Raw genomic sequence first — 17,534 nt, forward strand, 5'->3', positions numbered from 1 at the left:
TCCGCGACTTCTACAATTGCGTGCGCTGCGTCAAGACTTTCAATTTCAGGCATGAAGCGAAAAGCTGGCATGTTAAGCTCAGTAGAACGATCTGTTAAGATAGTGTCCCAACTACCTAGTCAAGATGTTATGCACAGTTGGGATAAAGAGAAGAAGAGCATTTGAGGCTATCCTACTTTGTAGAAATTAGCAAACAACTTACATACTCTCATCGAATGGTAACCCCAGCACCGTTCAGTTATGGTTGCGGTTTCCCATTCTTTAATTAAGATTCCCGGCTTATGCAGGCAAGGAGCAATCCGCAGCAAAAATAGCTTGAAATAATCCCTATGAACCATTGTGGAATCAGGTTGCCCAGCTGCTCTGCACCGGCACCAGCTTCACCATGAAAGGTGGCTTCTCCCAGACCATATAGACCTTTTGGTCTGACCAGTTCGCGTCGAAGCATGCTTCCAAGTTGAAATGCCACACCAATCGCGCAATCACCAATTTCAGCTCAGCATATGCCAAGTTCCGCCCGAGGCCTGTAAAAGTCACATTTAGTACATGTTTATCGATCAATAGAAGGAGAGGTGATTTTGAACAAAGCAACCTACAATCACGTGGTCCAAGTGAAAACACTCGCGCAGCTTCCCTGAGGTCGTGACTATAGAGCGGATCTTCTCCAGTCCATCTCTCAGGAATATAGCTCTCCGCATCGTAGAAATTGAGGGCACTTTTGCACGCCGCGTAAATGGGGATTCCGACTGCCACATTCCCTGGCACCTGAAACCCATCGATCACTGCGCCAGTAGCATTTGTGTATCGAGGATGTGTGGCGGGAGAAGGCGCTTGAATCCTCATAGTCTCTTCAACACAACCTAGTAGGTATTTGCACTCATTGACGCTGGACATAGTTATCTCTGCTGAGCATGTGAATTTAGTGCGGATTTCTGCCGTAAGCTTCTCTAGCGTCCTTGGATTTGTTAGAAGCTGGAAGACTGCATGTGTGAGAACTGTCGCTAGTGTTTCACTTCCTGCTGCCATAAGGAAAGAAGCGTTGGAGTCGAGTTGGTACATGGTCATTCTGCCATCTTTATATTCGTCAATCAGCTTTTCCATAAAATCTGGAACCATTGGTCGTGAGTTTAGGCGGTAATCCACTTTTTCCTATAATGGGAGTGTAGGTATTAGTGATACAGCATCCTGTGCAAAGATTTGAAGTTATGTACCTTGCTAATTGCTTGAATGGTTCTCACATTCGACCGCAGATTCGTACTGATACCGTAGAGCAAGAATAGAGGTTTGATGAAGATTGGTAGCCGCTGTGCTGCTTGCATAAGAGCCATGAATCTAGCGAGCTTGGGGACTAGTTCGATCCAAGAGTGCACATTGCGCGACTCTAGACAATTGAAAGATTGTCCGTATGCTGGGTGTCGTTAGACTTGGTCACTGTTTGAGTAAAGAGTCTTGTTTGTGACATACTCAAATATGCAATTACATCGAACACAAAAAACTGCAAATCATTGTTAGTCAATACGACAACCATTCTGATAATATCTCCTTAACCCACATTGACCCAGTCCTTGAGGTCTAAAACAGACTGCCCATCTTGACACTGGTGTCTGAGGGTATTCATCAAGATATCAAGATACTTCTGGATTACAGCTTCCTGCTTTTGCAACGAAGAATTAGAGAAACCATGTGCTAGCAGTTTCCGAAGATGGGCATGCTGTTCCTGGTTTGAATGAAGTAGTGTCGGCTCACCCATTCCTGAATAATACTTCTTATCCTTAACGAGCTCGTCCTGACCGCGTCTTTTCTGTCCATAAATTTCTGTCCAGGCTGCAGGACTAACGAAGGTGAGTTCGTTGGGCGCTACACGCACTACTCGGCCATATCTCTTATGCATTTCCAGCATGTCCTGCGGTGAGGTGCCTCGCAGTAGGGAAACAACATACGGCCAGTCCGACGCAGCTCTCAATTTGGGGCCTGGAAACTTTCGAAGCGGGTGAAGGTAGATGTTGTATATAGCGAGAATGCCATAGTATAAGACTATCTTTAAATAATTTGTTATCTACGGTGCGATCAGAAGCGCAGTATTCGAGACCTACGATAAGCGTTGCGTAGATTACAGTACTTTTCAGAGCTGAGGTCAAACGCACGACGTTGGACAAGTTGTTCGGACCTGCTAAATTCACAGTAGCGAGATTTCGTACAGGAAATTTGCTGTCAAAGTTAATCGGGTCGTCGATATGTGTACTTTGTTCCATAGTTAAAACCTGACAGTATGTAGAGGTCAAGTCAAGTGGTAGGGTACGGGCTTGAATAACTTCTATTCTAGCATTGACGTTTATCAGCTTCAATTATAAAGCGACAGAATGTAGATTTAAGCAAGAAAAGTATGGTAATGTGGCGAGTGGAATAACTTTGATGATACTTGAGTACTGGATGAAGTAGTTTACAAAGTCACATACCTTAGCTTCTTTCCTAAGAATTAGCGTGCAAGCTAGATTCCACGATATTAGGTAACAGCCTAGCCACTTTAGAGTAAATACTAGGTACGTTGATAAATGGGCTAGGCATACCCAAGCTTGGGTAGCGGTTAGAGTCAGGGTTATATACAGGGGTGGTGCATGAATGGACGACTAGTGGAAACCTTTACATTAATTAGCTCAATGGGTTCGGGATCCGTAATTATATGGGGAACACCAAAGGAGTCTAAGAGAAAATATATCAACAGCTTCGGAGTCCGTAACCTTATCGCGGATAGCAAAGGGAGCTAGGAAGTAGACTAACAGCTTCGGAATCCGTAATCTTAGTACCGGAATCTAACTACACGCCCGTCAACAGCCGAAGATGCTATTCTCTACCAGGGTTACGTGTGTTGAAGGGGCTTTTTACTACCTCGGCTAAGAGTTTGTTGTCGCACTTGTTCTTCTGCGTTAGCTCGAGACTTTGAAGTATTCAGAAACTCCCACACCGCTTCACTCGCAATAGGGTTCGGATGTTAAGGCCCGCCTCCGTTCCTATAAAGCATATAAATCCTAGCAGCATGCAGAGCTAGCAGTGAGAAATCTTTAATCAATACACTCACATGCTTATCATATGCCCATAAACTTGAATTAAGTTTCGTGTTACTATCTGCCACTCCGTACTAGGAACGAACTTAAACACTCTGGCATACTTTCTCTTTACACATGATGGCCAAGGCACTTTCTGAAAGTTTGCCTGTGGCAGAATCCTCAACTAATGGTTTCCACTCAAACCAGGCACGGGTAACGCCTGCATTGGCTCGAGGGCTAGTCGAACGGGCATTCGCATCTTTCGACACTAAGTATGGTTTTTCGACTGCAAGTTGCCAGGTGTACGACACCGCTTGGGTTTCAATGGTATGTGAAAACATCTGCGTTTCCATCCCAATAATTCAAACGCTTCTTCTCACAGCATCTTGTAGGTCAAGAAGACAACAGGTGCAGATGAGACATGGTTATACCCTGAATGCTTCCATTATCTCCTCCGAACACAGAGTAGTGATGGTAGCTGGGGGACCGATCCTGTGTCTCAAACGGCTGGCATTCTAGATACCGCAGCTGCTTTACTAGCTATCCTTAAACACGCTTCAAAGCCACTGCAAATTCATGATTACTCCAGTAGCGACCTCGACAGTCGGATATCTCGTGCTACTCAGGCCCTCGACAGACAGTTGAACGCTTGGAATGATTTGGTATCCACGAATCACATTGGAGTAGAACTGATCGTGCCTGCATTACTCAACTATCTCCGCGGGGAAGACAGTCGATTGCAGTTTAAGTTTCAGGGCCAAGACGCACTTACAAGAATGTATGAAGAGAAATCCTCCCGTTTTCGACCGGAAATGCTCTACAGCACGCGTCCATCGTCAGCTGTCCATTCGCTTGAAGCTTTTGTCGGACGGATTGACTTCGATAAAGTCTCGCACCACCTATATAATGGGTCTATGATGGCCTCACCCTCCTCGACTGCCGCTTATCTGATAAACTCTACAAACTGGGACAATGAAGCTGAGGCCTACCTCCGACATGTTATAAAATCGGGCATGGGTCATGGCGATGGCGGAGTTTCGGGCACCTTTCCCATTCACTACTTCGAATTCAACTGGACCTTAGCAACGCTGTTACACGCTGGGTACAAAGTCTCTGATCTTGGACCCGTTGTGAATGATATTGCAAGCGTCATTCGAAATGGCTTTGCTGAAGATGGTGGAATTATTGGTTTTGGTGAGACTCCACAATCTTTCCGCAACAGATCAAGTAACTAACCCTTACAGCACCCGTAAGTCGCTAATCTTCACGAGCATGGTAAATGAGAAGAATTTAGAGCTAAATTAGTACAGCGTGCTGTTGACGTCGATGACACGGCCAAAGGTCTCCTTGCTCTGAGTCATCTGGGCCAACTTGAAGGGCTTACACCGGCTGCTATGGTAAAGTTGTTCGAGAAAGAAGATGCTTTTTGCACATTTGCTGGTGAGCGCGACCGAAGCTGGAGCTCGAATTGCCACGTTCTGCTAGCGCTCTTGCAAGATGATTTCAGACAAAGCTATGCTTCGCAAATCCGCAAGACGGTAGACTTCATTATAGAGTTTTGGTGGAAGTCTGATGGATTGCCTAGAGACAAATGGGTGAGTCATGAATCCTTACAACAAAAATTGCATACTTACGAAAACGCAGCATTTAAGCCATTTCTATCCGGCAATGTTGATGGTGCAAGCATTGGTAGCTTTCCTACGTAGTCTTGAAGGTGACCACACCTTCGCTCCTGCGGACCAAGAGCTCGTATTGAAAGTCTCGATATGTTTGTTCCAGGCATGCATACGTACATTACATGAGCAAGGGTCTGATGGTTCATGGGGACATTCTGCTGATGATACTGCTTTTGCTATCTTGACTCTGGCAGAAACACGTCAACTGTGGATTTTCAAAGGTACAATTCTATACATGAAGCGGATATTCATTTTCTCAAGACTTCGAAGAGCATTTCTAACAAGTCGACAGACTTCCAATCTCAACTGCAGAGCTCTATTGACCATGGAATTGCTTACTTGGATATATGTGGTGTACGCACACTATCGAGCTCCTGGACATCGAAAACCAAGTACTCTGTCAAATTTGTCTCGGAAGCCTACGTTCTAGCCGCATACCGGGTCTCACAGCCAATCGAAAAATTTGAGGGTGTTGGTCAGTCTTTGCTCGTCAACTCCGATGTTCCACAGATCGGCCAATATGCATCGCTTCTAAAGCAGACAAAACTTTTCTCCTCCTTGCCGGAATGGCATATTCTGGCTTCGTTGGTAGAGTCCTCACTCTTTATACCACTTTTGAGAGCTCGACAGCTGGATGTCTTCGCACGGGATGATTACAACCATTTTAGCAAAGGCAGTTATCTGAACCTTATTCCGTTTACATGGATCGGCTGCAACAACCTATTGAAAGTCTATGTTCCCACAAACTTTCTCTTTGATATGATGGTCATGTCACTACTTGGCTTTCAAACGGACGAGTTTTTCGAAGCTTTTGCTACGCCAGCGTTCTCCGACAACCCGGATTCGTTAAACTCCATTATCAACTACGTTGTAAGCAATACTTTGGGCAAGGAATCAGAGACTTCGAAAGTTTTCTTACCTCCTAACATTGCTGATATACCGTTGGAACATCACGAGGTTTGTACCATTGATCCATGAATTATCATCATCATTCTAGAATAACATTTAATTGACCTCTTCTAGATCTGCGAAGCTCTCTTACGTCTTTCTACACACGTGCTACACCATGACCGTGTTTATAAAGCAAGTGCCGTGGATCGCAAAAATCTAGAGTTCGAGTTGAGGAATTTCTTACTTGAACACGCAACACAAATCAAGGATAACACGGCATTTGCCTCCCAAGTAGAAGATGTGGTATGTAAAAATGAAGACCTGCTTGGTATTGGTCCATAAAAACGCATTTTAGCTCACTAGACGATAGGGCCACCTCTACAAAACAGAAGAGCGATTCTTCCACTGGGTACGAACAACATCTGCTGATCACGTTGCTTGTGCCTACTCTTTCGCTTGGGCTTGCTGTTGGGTTTCACAAACCATGGGGGATGGAATCGAGATGTTCGCGACGCCAACGGAGAAATACCTCGCGGCCGCCATGGTACGACATATGAGCACTATGTGTCGTATGCACAACGATATTGGCTCAATCCCAAGGGACTCATGCGAACTTAACGTTAACTGCGTACACTTCCCCGAGTTTCACAGCATGGCCACCAACGACCCAGCAGCGAAGAAGCAGGCGCTCACCACGATGGCAGAGTACGAGAAATCTTGCTATGAGCACAGCCTTCGCTTGCTTGAGAAGGAAGTGCTTCGCACATATCCTGATGATCAGAACGCAGCTTTCAGCCGCAGCAAACTACGCATTGTGCAGCTCTTTGGAAATGTCACATGTTTATATGACCAGTTGTATGTACTCAAGGATATGTCGAGCAAAATCGGGTCGCGTCAATCCACGTAAAATGAGAGCCGGAGCTATCGTAGGACAAGTTGTTGAGTGCAAGTGTTGAGGTAACTAGTACTGCTGCAACCGTTGTGTATAAATTATTTACTCTCTATATACTTTGATATCGCTGCAGAATGAGGATGAGCGCTAATCTAGCGATTGAAATGTAGGCAAAGTGCTGAAGCGCAAAAATCGGACGAATAATTTACAAGTAAAGCCCAGAAAAGATAAGTTATTTGGATAGCCTGTGTGGTTACGGTAATTGCGCTTGTATGGTAGCGAAGAAGTTATTATACAGCGCATTTAAACTAAGCTTTCTTAGTTCTTATATTAGCCCCAGTAATCTCTTCTGATAATCTACTTATCAACCCTACTAAATATGCTTCATAAGTAAGCCACACTGCTAAGTCTCCCACCAACGCGTCGAAATTACTACAAAAACGCGTGCTGTCTTCACAAGAACTTATCCCAAAACCCCATAATAAATTAGATCGACAATTTACTATCTCCAATATCAATAGTAGAGACCACAGAATATTCAGTACGTAGCAAGATTATGCAACATATGGAAGTAAACAATCTAAACCTAACGCGCCAGAAGGTGCAGTGAACGAGACTGCGGAGCGAACTAAGAGTGCCTAGATAAGCTAGAAGATATGGTAATACTTGGTTTACTATGTTCTTAAGAGGTTTCATTGTAGATTTGCGCTTACAAAGATCAAGGTTCAAGCTAGTTATACCTAATAAATCACTAAGCGAGCGGGGCGACAAGCCTATCATGGCGCTAGGATTACGGATTCCGACGCCATTAGTCTACGTTTCCCAGCTTTCTTTACTATTTGCGACAAGGAACTTTGTTAAATAGCTTAGTACTAAGATTACGGACTCCGATTACGGACCCCGAAGCTATTAGTCTACTTTCTCCTGGCCGCTTTTGCTCTTCGCGATCAGGTACTCAGTTGATAAGTATTGCCGACAGGGTACAAAACAGTTAGGCTGTGACGTAGAACCGCCGACTCTAACCCTCGATTCAATGCGTGGTTAGATTACGATTCATGGACACAATCACGGTGCAGGGTACCCCTGCAGGTTCTTCTAGTCCCGAGATCATCGCTAGAATACAATGGGGCCGAATTGTTGTCCTGAGTCCAGAGCCTTGAAAATATCCGCGAATAGAAGATGTGTGCGGATATTTATACTACAGCCAGGAAACACTAGTTGTGGTAAGTATTGCATAACTTGATCGCACCCGTAGAATGTCTATACCCCAGCACGGCAACAGTTCATCGAGACCATCGATCTCGTTCGATCTCAATCGGTACCCTATTCCTAGCAAACTTTTCATTGACGGACGATGGACGACAAGTAAGAGCAACAACACACAGTCCTATGCCTCGGCTGTAAATGATCAGGTGATATGCGAAGGTGGGTGACACAATTGATTGCTCATTCCCAATACTATGCAAGAACTGATTTGGTCTTGTAAGATTTCCAATGGGCTGGCAAGGACGACGTGGAAGATGCAGTTGAAAGCGCGGCTACGGGTCTTAAGAAATGGCAGTCCTTAAGTAAGGTAAGGGAAATCCAGTTCTGTACGCGAGGTGAGGTTGACTAACAATGTATCTTTTGAAAGGCCGAACGTCGAGATGCGTTGCTAAGATATGGAAAATTGGTTAGAGAGCATGCGGAGCAGATCTTCTGGCTTGAAGCTATACTTGTTGGGAAAACCCGCAAATTTAGCATGTTCGAAATTGACCATGCTGTAGAAGCACTTACTTGTAGGTGTAAATTCTAGGGCAAGCTATGTTTCTGATGCTGACTGGAGTGTGTCACTAGATTTTGCGGGCTTGACATTTGCTCTCGATAGCAGAGTCGTGGAAAGGGAAGAGGATCATGTACAAGTAAGTTCACGCACGTCCAGCAAGAGTTGAGGGCATCAATTAAACCATTTACTAATGGGCTATTTCTTCTAGTACATGATTCGACAGCCTTATGGAATCTGCGCCGTCGTGCTCCCATTCAACGGCCCTCTAGTGTGCTACTGCATGAAAGTTGCAGCAGCCCTAGCAGCCGGTAACGCAGTAGTGGTGAAAGCCAGCGAGCTGAATCCTTTCTCCACTCTTTTCGCTGTATCGCTAGCTACTGAAGCTGGAATACCGCCTGGAGTCATCAACTGTGTCACGGGAGACGGCTCCGTTGGCAGGGCTCTTGCCGAGCACATGAAGATTCGCAAGATCAGCTTCACTGGCTCTCTTGCTGTAGGACGTGAGGTTCAAATTGCAGCTGCTCGCTCCAACCTTAAAAATGTGACCCTGCAGCTCAGCGGCAAGTCGCCTATTATTGTCTTCCCGGACGCGGATCTCGACAAGGCCGCGAGACATTGTGGGATGTTCCTCGCGCTCAATGGACAAGGTTGTACATTGGGCACGCGAGTTTATTTACACAAGTCAATCTTCAAGGAGATGCTCCCTAAGATTGAGTCGTTGGTCCAAAGCTATGACGACAACCTAGGTTCAGATCCGTTAAAGGCCGATACATGGAGCTCACCACTCTTCCATCATCGTCAAAGAGAAAGAGTATTGCAGTATATTGAGCAAGGAAAGAAAGAGGCAACCCTGCTCCGTGGTGGAGAGCCTATTCAAGGTCCAGGCTGCTTTTTGCGGCCGGCGATATTTGTGGATCCTCTTCCAGATGCTCGAATTCTAAGAGAGGAAATATTTGGGCCTGTGCTGGTGGTTCTTCCCTTCGAAGACGACGACGAGATTTTGAGACTCGCGAATGATACTGAATATGGGCTTCGTGCGTACGTCTGGACGAAAGATCTTGGAAGAGCCTTTCGGTTTACCAATCTGCTCGAAGCGGGTTGTGTAGGTGTTAACGAAGGGCCCTGGTCCCTCCATACCACGTATGGAGGATGGAAACGTAGGTCTTACCCTTTTTGCATCAATAAGTTATTTCTTGCTAACCTGTGGGATAGAGAGCGGCGTGGGTCTCGAGAACGGAGAGGCCGGACTTCTGGACTGGGTTCAGACCAAATCTGTTATGATCCGCGCGTAGCGAACTGTTGCAAGTGAAGGTCCAGACTCTGCCCTGTGCACGATAGTGCCGATAATCCTTGTGTAACTATTCTAACTAGAATGGGGGACAAGAGACTATATAAAGGCATGGTTAGCACATGCGATAGAAGAAAATAAAATACTAACGATAATCCTCTCTACGAACATAATCGTTACTTCTCATTTCCAATCTTCTAAACAATACCAAATCACTATGCAGCTCATTCGATCGTCACATTTGCCCGAATCCTCTTCGAAACAGCTAAGCGGGCCGTTCACTGGATCAGTTTACTTTGATCCAATTTTCTTTTCGAAAGACGGTACCGCATGTGGCAACGTCAGCTTCGCACCCGGCGCTCGATCATACTGGCATATCCACGAAAAAGGCCAAATATTAACGGTTATTGCTGGGACTGGACTTATATGTTCTGAAGGTCAGGAGCCTAGAAGATTACAGGTTGGAGATGTAGTCCATATTCCAGGCGGAGAAAAGCATTGGCATGGTGCTACTGGAAATACGGTTATGGTTCATACAGCAATTTCGTTAGGTGGTTAGTTATTCACTTGGTTATATAAATCTAAGGTACTAATATGTTATCTAGATTGCAAATGGCATGAGGAGGTATCTGAGCCCGACTACGAGAAGGCAAACCAAAGCGCTATCTGAGTGAATGATGTTTTTGGGTTTGATTAGCAATAAGTCCATATCTCAAACGTCTTTATCGTTCCATATGTAGCACTGTTTCCTGAACTTTATTTTTATTGAGCCAAAAGTCTACTTCCTCGCGTCCGGTGCTATTCGCTATAGTACCATTGGCCACGGTGCTATTCGCGATAGAACACTTGGTTAATATAGCCCGGCACTAAGACTTCGGACTCCGAAGCTGTTAGTCTGGTTCCCCTCTACTTTCTTTGCTAGTCAATATGGTGCTATTCGCGACAGGATACTTGATTAATATAGCCCAGCAATAAAGTTACGGACTCCGAAGGTATTAGTCTACTTTCTCCTAGCTTTCTTCACTTTTTGCGCACGGTGCTATTCGCGATAGTGCTATTCCAACCTTTTTAGCGATTTGAGTTTCCAAAGATTCTTACTTGCAACTCTACTAACTAACAAGTAGAGAACTATGAATTATACACTAGACAACATACGAGCTATCACGGCCCCAACGTTGGCAAATGGACATTCTCTTCTTTCTTTCGTTATAGTACCTACTATATGCATTTACTTGGTATACGCTCTCAGGACAAATCGCACCAAACTTGGACTTCCTGTTGTTGGACATAGAACCTTCTGGGAGCCCAAATGGCTTGTACGATTGCGTTTCATCCGCGGGAGTAGGTCGATGATCAAGGAAGGATACGAAAAGGTAAGCGGATTTTCCGGCCGGCCAGTACTGGCATATATTATTGAAACTCGCTAAAAACTGGCCAAGTATCGAGATTTGTTCGTGCTCCGTCGTGTGGGAGCAGACGTGGTTGTCGTTGGCGATAACAAGCTTCTTAATGAGATTCGAGCCCTCACAAATGATGCTGTGCGCTCTGTGAAGCCTTTTCTCGACGACTTCACTGGAGACTGGACGGAAGGAAACATCTTTGGGACAAGCGACGTGCAGACTCGCGTCTTGCAGACGAAATTGACACCAAATCTCAGCACCTTGGTTCCTATCGTCCGGGATGAGTTGCAATATGCTTTACAGAAAGAGCTTCCCTCTTGCGATGGTGAAGACTGGATAGAGCTAGACTTGATGACTGTCTTCCCACGTATAATTTCTCGGCTGGTTGCACGCGTGTGGATAGGTCCGGATCGTTGTCGTGACGAAGACTGGCTCTCAACAACGGCACAATATACAGAGAATCTATTTATCACGGGGACCATTTTGCGATTTGTTCCAAAGATTCTACGCCCAGTCATTGCTCCGATGCTACCGACATATCGACAGCTTCATCGCAACGTTAAAGACGCTGTGCGTATCGTTGGAGAACTGGTCGCAGAGCGCGAAAGGATCGATGCGCCAACAGCTCACCAAGATGTCCTGCAATGGTTACTCGAAGCGGCGAATGCCAAAGAGCGGAAGATTGAAAATCTGGCCCAACTGACTCTAATTTTGAGTTTGACGGCGATTCATACAACAGCATTGACAATGGCCCAAGCACTCTACGACTTGTGCGCTCGACCTGAACTCATCCCTGAGATTCGTGCCGAAATTCTCAACGCCCTTCAAGGGCCTCAGTCGCAGGGCAGCAGCTGGACCAAGGCCGCACTTGACGAACTTCACCTTTTTGACAGCCTGCTCAAAGAATCGCAGCGACAAAGTCCCGTTTTTCTCATGACCTTCAACCGTATCCTTCCAAAAGCCCTCACTCTGTCAAATGGAGTGCATCTCCCAGCCGGTACCCGCATCGCAGTACCACAGAACGCAATCCTTAACGACCCGTTACGGGTCCCTGGTGGGGATCCAGCAACTTTCGATCCCTATCGTTATGTAAAGTTGCGTAAAGACCTTCAAAATACCCAGCGGTATACCTTTGCCATGAGTGATGCCGAGCACATGGCGTTTGGTTACGGGAAATATGCTTGTCCGGGAAGATCTTTTGTCGCCAATGAGATCAAACTAGTGCTCTCGCAACTCCTGCTGTTGTATGACTGGAAGTTCCCATCAGGACAATGTCCACCACGCCCGAAGAATTTTACTGTGGACGGAGATATGTATCCTGACATGCAAGCCAGGATTCTTTTACGTCGCAGAAAGGGTGTTGATGTGTGAGGCATATAATCGGGGTTATGGTGTGGCAGACATGCGGCATTGTGAAGGGTTCTCTAGCGCGAGATACGAGCCCAATAGGATATTGGGCTAGGAATGAGAAGCAGGTGCCTGCTTAGGAAAAACATGTAGCATCCCACTGGATTTCGCATTTCGAAGTGGAATTAACACTACAGATCAACGGAGCCCTTAATCATATGTATCGCTGCTATACCTTTTCTGTTATCCAAGATGAGTGATACTTTTTTCACGAAAATAATCCATCTAAAGTCAACTGTTGAAAAAACACCTCAGAAGTATGTCAATATCAGCCATTACGATTGTGACCGTGGCTTTGTCGTTCATTATTGCCCGCAAATTATCTATCAACGGATACACATCGATGAGAATGAAAATCAGTAAACCGATTCCGTTTCTTTTGCTGCCAAAGATGCTGATCGAGCCTATTCGATGAATGAAGATTACTATCACCCAATTTCTTCTTCTTTCCAACCCAATGTCTTATAATTACAATAGGATCGGCAACGGAGGGCAATCATTGTCTTGTAGCGATGCTGTTATCACTCCCTGAATTAAACTCGTGAAGGACATCTAGTTATCGCAGGTATATCCGGGATGTAAGCAATAGGATCCTAGTCCTCATGTCGGATGCTGGGGACTTCGGCCGTTCTATATAGCATAAGCCTTCCAAGCCACTAGCGCTGCAATCCACGGACTGTTGACAAGTTCCCAATCTGGCATACCAAGATGTTTCAGAAACCTTTTCCCGTTCCGCGACATTATCCAAATGGCATTCGCCGGAGTTGACCGTACATTGGTAGGGGAAACCCATGGCTGCAAGCCGTTTGGACCAAAGGGTCTGTGTGCGCTAAGCGAAGTCTGGAGTAGCGTCGATGAGGCTGATCTTTAGCGACCCACGTGGCGATTACCATTTGACACGAAATCCTATCTCACTCCAAGCACACATCGTGAGAAAGAGCCAACAATTCACTGCGTACATGTTTCGAAAGCTATGTAGATCCCTGGACCAAGGGGGAATGCCACGCCGGATTCCTCATTCTAATCCTTCTCAAAATAATGCATCGTGATCCACACACACGCCCCCGGTGCAATATGACAGGCGGTGAAAACTTCCCAAAGTAGCGGCATTTGTCCGAGCGTGAGGCTAAACCCAGTATTATCGTGTTATCCTCCTTATCGTTCGCTTTCTGATCCACGATAGACCCTTTTTTTTCCCCGCGTCGTCTCCGGTTCTTTTCCCTCTCCACATTCTTTCCTTTTTGTTTTCCGTCTGCGCGCGCGTTACCCTCTTTGTCCTTCGTTCCTTAGCGAGAGCCGTCAAATGAGTGGCAGTCTCATAGGCAGTTGTCTGCCGCCTTCAAGCAGTTTACCACCCGCTCGTTTGCTCGTTTCCCTGCCAGAAGTCCAAGTCACCTCGGCGCTGAAGCATTTGCGAGCCCTGTATTGTCCCGTACGCTTACCGACTGTCATTTCCACACAGGTATCCAAGCGAGATCAGCAATCAATCACATCGCCACCAGCTCCTGTTGATTCCGGCTATGCTTCTCAGGACGAGGACGGAGACGACCAAGAGACGAATCTGGAGGAGCTGACCACCGCTCTACGTGCCGACCCATTCGAACGCACTTTCACCACGCAATGGCTAAATTCGCTTCTCGCGCGTTCGGAGGAAATGAACATGGACGAAGAGGCTCGCGAGAGGATCGTCGACGATGCTGCCTTTATTCTTTCGAGTTTATTCGAATCCAGCAACAGTGACGAAGACGAGGCGCTAACCCGCGACTTCAGCTTTTCCATGCCCTCTGGGGAAGCAATCCAAGTCACACTCAACGATGCGCCGCTCTCAAGTACGGACCACACTGCTGTTGGCCTGCAATCCTGGGGTGCTAGCATCGTCCTCAGTAGCATGATGTGCGCCGATCCCAAGCGGTTCGGACTGGATCCATCAGACCTCGCACTCGCGCCCAAGATCACCGAGTTGGGAGCGGGGACTGGTCTCGTCAGTCTAGTGCTAGCAAAGCTCCTTCCCACCATCAACATTCACAATGGTGACATAGCAGCGACTGATTACCACCCAGCCGTCCTGGAGAATTGCAAAATCAACATCAAAACTAACTTTCCCTCGAGCTGCACTGATGCATCACCGCCTGTGTCGACTGCAATTCTGGATTGGGCACAGCCGCCTCAAGGGCTGAAGGCAACTTCCGATCTCCTCATCGCGTCTGACGTCGTCTATGCACCCGAGCATGCTGCTTGGCTACGCGATTGTGCTGCGCATATGCTGACTCTGGATGGCACTTTTTGGCTAATGGTCACGGTGCGCAAGACGGGCAAGTTTGAAGGTATCCCCGAAACTGTCGAGTCCGCTTTTGTTCCTGAAAAGTGTCCCAAGAACACAAGCGGTACGGTTTTCCGCATAGTGGAAAAGGAGTTCGTTGAGAAGAGAAGCGGTATTGGAAGGGGCGATGAGAGCGGATACAATCTTTATCGGATAGGATGGGCATAGATTACGATGAACATAGATGGGTCATGCGGCGGCGTTCCGGGTCATCCTGTTTTGCGTGCGTAGACCGACGATGCCATGATCTTTAGAAATGAGTGAGCGCTTTCAACATTTTGTTGTTTGGCAATTAGATCGGTGCTTGAGGGATTAGATCAAGACAAACGAGAGAAGTAACTTGTGTTGTCCATCCATAACCTTTGATAGAATTTCATCAAAACATTACATTTGCAGTATTCATGACTCGTCAGTACTTGAAAGCCCCCAATCACTCTTCGGGCGGATAGACTACAATACGGTCGATATCTGCACCCTTGTAATCTTTGCCGTTGTAGAGACCGCCAATGGTAATGGTGTTGTGGCTTCCCTTCTCCAAGTCAAGCATCAGCGGTGTGCTCAGAATAATTCCCTTATGGGTATCTCTTTGGTACAATGTCTGAAGCTCTTCAGTCTTGTTGTTGACAATGACGCTGGAAATGCGACGAAGTTGCCAAGTTCCATTGATACGATCGGGAGTGCCACCAGGTTGGTCACCAAAGCCCATATCGTCTGTGTTTTGATAGTAGAACGATACCCACTGAGGTTTGCCGCTGCCTTCAATGTTGTGGAAGGTGACTTTGCTGTCGTTGCCATAGATGCCAGTGACAATGACTTTGTCGCTTGCGAATCTGGCTTCCTGGTGCCATGCATTTCCAGTCGTGGTTGCATCCTTGTTATAGTAGGTAGTGCCTTCGATGGGTGTGACTTCCCCAGTTTTTACATTCAGATCGTAGACATCATGCCATACAACTTCAAGGGATTTTTCTTCCTCATTGATTTCGAGTGGAAGCCAAATGTACCTGTTCGTTGTCAGCACTCTATCCTTCTGTATTTACAACTTCCAAGTTTCTTGCCTTGATTCCCACAGCGAGATGGAATCCCATTGGTCTCCCATGTAGATGTAGGTTGTCTTCTTGGTACCGTTGATACGGAGATTGAAGCCTGACTGGGAGTTGTACGTGCGTGTATTCAATGGCGCAATTATGAATGGCTGCGACCAGGGACCAGAAAGAGAGTCTGCGCGGAATGCGACTACATCTTGGTAGAGTTAGTGTTTTTTTGCACACTTCGACAAAGACTTGCATCTTACTATTTGGCCGGTACCCCGTCTTATGCGACATGAGCGCAAAGTAGCTCTGATCTGTCTGTACAATGTTGGGAGCCTCCAGATCGTACTTATCGAAACGGTGGATGACCTCGTCAAGAGCAGTTATATTCTCATTGTAGGATGTGAGATAAACGTCGCGTCCTTCGCGGCGGTCGCCATTGGAGTAAAGGGCGTATGCACGTCCATCCTTTTGGTCTACAAACATGCCAAAATCTTGCGACCAATTTCCAAGAGGTGCCGTAGCATCGACGAAAGTATAGGGTCCGGTGATGTTGTCGGAAACGGCAAAACCTTGGAGTAACTCGCCGTACGTCGAATTGTCGGCATGCCACCACATCTACGAATTATCAGTTGAACCGCCGAGAGAACATATGTCAATGTCGTACATGATACTTGCTGGTAGCCTTGCTGTATGCAACTTTTGGTCTCTGGATGATGTCCTTCTTCGAAATGTAGGGATGGTCTTCGATTGGGGTCAATGCTAAACCGTGGGGTTCCCATGTTGCAAGATCGTCGGAACTGTAGACGCTCACACCACCACCTTCTTCTTGGCCTTGAACTTTGTATTCTCCAAACAGAAAGAACTTGCCGGTATCAGGATCCACAGTCACACCGCCTGCGTGCGCATTGACGAGTGAGCCATCTGTTGCTCTCCATCGAGCTCCGGGAACAATCCATTTAGCAGACGTAGTTGCAGAAACCAACACAAGACGGCACAATAGCTTGTTGAACCCCATTGTGAGGTTATGGTAGGGAGACTTGGATAAGGACGCTGCTGGGTACAACGGCTTGCTTGGACTTCATATAATAGCCGGTCAAAGTCCACAACTATTTCCCAGCCAAGCGACTACGGGGGTTAATAGCCCGAATCCACAACAACGTGAACCCTGGAAGATGTTGTGTGGGGCTCCGCACTTCTTCCGGTAAGAGATCATCGTATTTCTCCAGGTTTTAGTATTGCGCTATTACCGCATTTCGGTATGGCTGACTGTGGTGTCGGAAAAACCAAGACGACAAGCCCTTTGCCCAGTGAGGGGATGCGAGAATAGCCAGGCGAGCCACAGATGGTACCAGTTCAAGCAATCGTTCCGTATATAACCGGGTCATCGTTTCTTCGGGTATACGGGCCAAATAGTGTTGCTACAATCCTCTATGCAAAAGGCAGTCAACGTGGCTCGGGGTAACTCGAAGGTGGCATTCGCTTGCCAATTATTGACGTCATGTTTACCACCGATGACTTCCTTCACTTGCACAGCTGCATAGCCAAGAGTTTGCACCGTTTTTGAGTATAGACTGCGAATCGGACTGTTTTGTTCACATTTCTCATTCAAATGCTATGATGGGCTACTAAAAAATTGACTATAACGTTCATAGTGTATGCGTACATGCAGCCAACCGGCAACTATTCTTTGTGAAGCACATGCCTCCATTTAGCAGGCATGCAACCAACATCAAGTTACAGGGATCACGTGAAATCAACGCTCAACGGCGGACAAGCAACACCATAAGTGAGCAACATAATAGTAGCATCATTCCTGCTGT

The 17,534-nt window shown here is 46.5% G+C and overlaps 7 protein-coding genes across 7 annotated transcripts; 5 read left to right on the forward strand and 2 right to left on the reverse strand.

Annotated features, from left to right (window-relative positions):
- Window positions 1-21: 21 nt before the first annotated feature.
- On the reverse strand, window positions 22-2,384 carry COCSADRAFT_42029 (uncharacterized protein). The gene is made up of 6 exons (XM_007707820.1): window positions 2,094-2,384; window positions 1,553-2,038; window positions 1,465-1,495; window positions 1,212-1,408; window positions 597-1,149; window positions 22-524 (listed from the first exon to the last, which is right to left on the reverse strand). Exons 1-6 carry the CDS (start codon window positions 2,250-2,252, stop codon window positions 346-348), a joined length of 1,605 nt encoding a protein of 534 aa, XP_007706010.1. The 5' UTR covers window positions 2,253-2,384; the 3' UTR covers window positions 22-345.
- A 798-nt stretch (window positions 2,385-3,182) lies between these two features.
- On the forward strand, window positions 3,183-6,518 carry COCSADRAFT_104215 (uncharacterized protein; the record flags this gene model as incomplete). The annotated part of the gene is made up of 7 exons (XM_007707837.1): window positions 3,183-3,371; window positions 3,437-4,238; window positions 4,350-4,639; window positions 4,689-4,941; window positions 5,013-5,677; window positions 5,744-5,911; window positions 5,982-6,518. The coding sequence occupies 7 exons, from the start codon at window positions 3,183-3,185 to the stop codon at window positions 6,516-6,518; spliced, it is 2,904 nt and encodes a 967-aa protein (XP_007706027.1).
- A 1,241-nt stretch (window positions 6,519-7,759) lies between these two features.
- Window positions 7,760-9,560, forward strand: COCSADRAFT_176750 (uncharacterized protein; the record flags this gene model as incomplete). Its single annotated transcript, XM_007707838.1, has 6 exons — window positions 7,760-7,928; window positions 7,991-8,076; window positions 8,137-8,281; window positions 8,340-8,404; window positions 8,477-9,425; window positions 9,481-9,560. 6 exons carry the CDS (start codon window positions 7,760-7,762, stop codon window positions 9,558-9,560), a joined length of 1,494 nt encoding a protein of 497 aa, XP_007706028.1.
- Window positions 9,561-9,773: 213 nt separating this feature from the next.
- Window positions 9,774-10,226, forward strand: COCSADRAFT_165766 (uncharacterized protein; the record flags this gene model as incomplete). Its single annotated transcript, XM_007707839.1, has 2 exons — window positions 9,774-10,110; window positions 10,162-10,226. The coding sequence occupies 2 exons, from the start codon at window positions 9,774-9,776 to the stop codon at window positions 10,224-10,226; spliced, it is 402 nt and encodes a 133-aa protein (XP_007706029.1).
- Window positions 10,227-10,659: 433 nt separating this feature from the next.
- COCSADRAFT_185928 (uncharacterized protein) lies at window positions 10,660-12,637 on the forward strand. Its single transcript, XM_007707840.1, has 2 exons — window positions 10,660-10,929; window positions 10,996-12,637. The coding sequence occupies exons 1-2, from the start codon at window positions 10,687-10,689 to the stop codon at window positions 12,325-12,327; spliced, it is 1,575 nt and encodes a 524-aa protein (XP_007706030.1). The 5' UTR covers window positions 10,660-10,686; the 3' UTR covers window positions 12,328-12,637.
- Window positions 12,638-13,546: 909 nt separating this feature from the next.
- COCSADRAFT_42033 (uncharacterized protein) lies at window positions 13,547-15,066 on the forward strand. Its single transcript, XM_007707821.1, has one exon. It carries the CDS (start codon window positions 13,667-13,669, stop codon window positions 14,849-14,851), a length of 1,185 nt encoding a protein of 394 aa, XP_007706011.1. The 5' UTR covers window positions 13,547-13,666; the 3' UTR covers window positions 14,852-15,066.
- Window positions 15,067-15,113: 47 nt separating this feature from the next.
- Window positions 15,114-16,838, reverse strand: COCSADRAFT_185930 (carbohydrate-binding module family 35 protein; the record flags this gene model as incomplete). The annotated part of the gene is made up of 4 exons (XM_007707841.1): window positions 16,379-16,838; window positions 15,975-16,329; window positions 15,751-15,922; window positions 15,114-15,684 (listed from the first exon to the last, which is right to left on the reverse strand). Exons 1-4 carry the CDS (start codon window positions 16,727-16,729, stop codon window positions 15,114-15,116), a joined length of 1,449 nt encoding a protein of 482 aa, XP_007706031.1. The 5' UTR covers window positions 16,730-16,838.
- Between the last annotated feature and the right edge of the window lie 696 nt (window positions 16,839-17,534).

Source organism: Bipolaris sorokiniana (assembly GCF_000338995.1).
Source record: "Bipolaris sorokiniana ND90Pr unplaced genomic scaffold COCSAscaffold_22, whole genome shotgun sequence".
Lineage (NCBI taxonomy): Eukaryota > Fungi > Ascomycota > Dothideomycetes > Pleosporales > Pleosporaceae > Bipolaris > Bipolaris sorokiniana.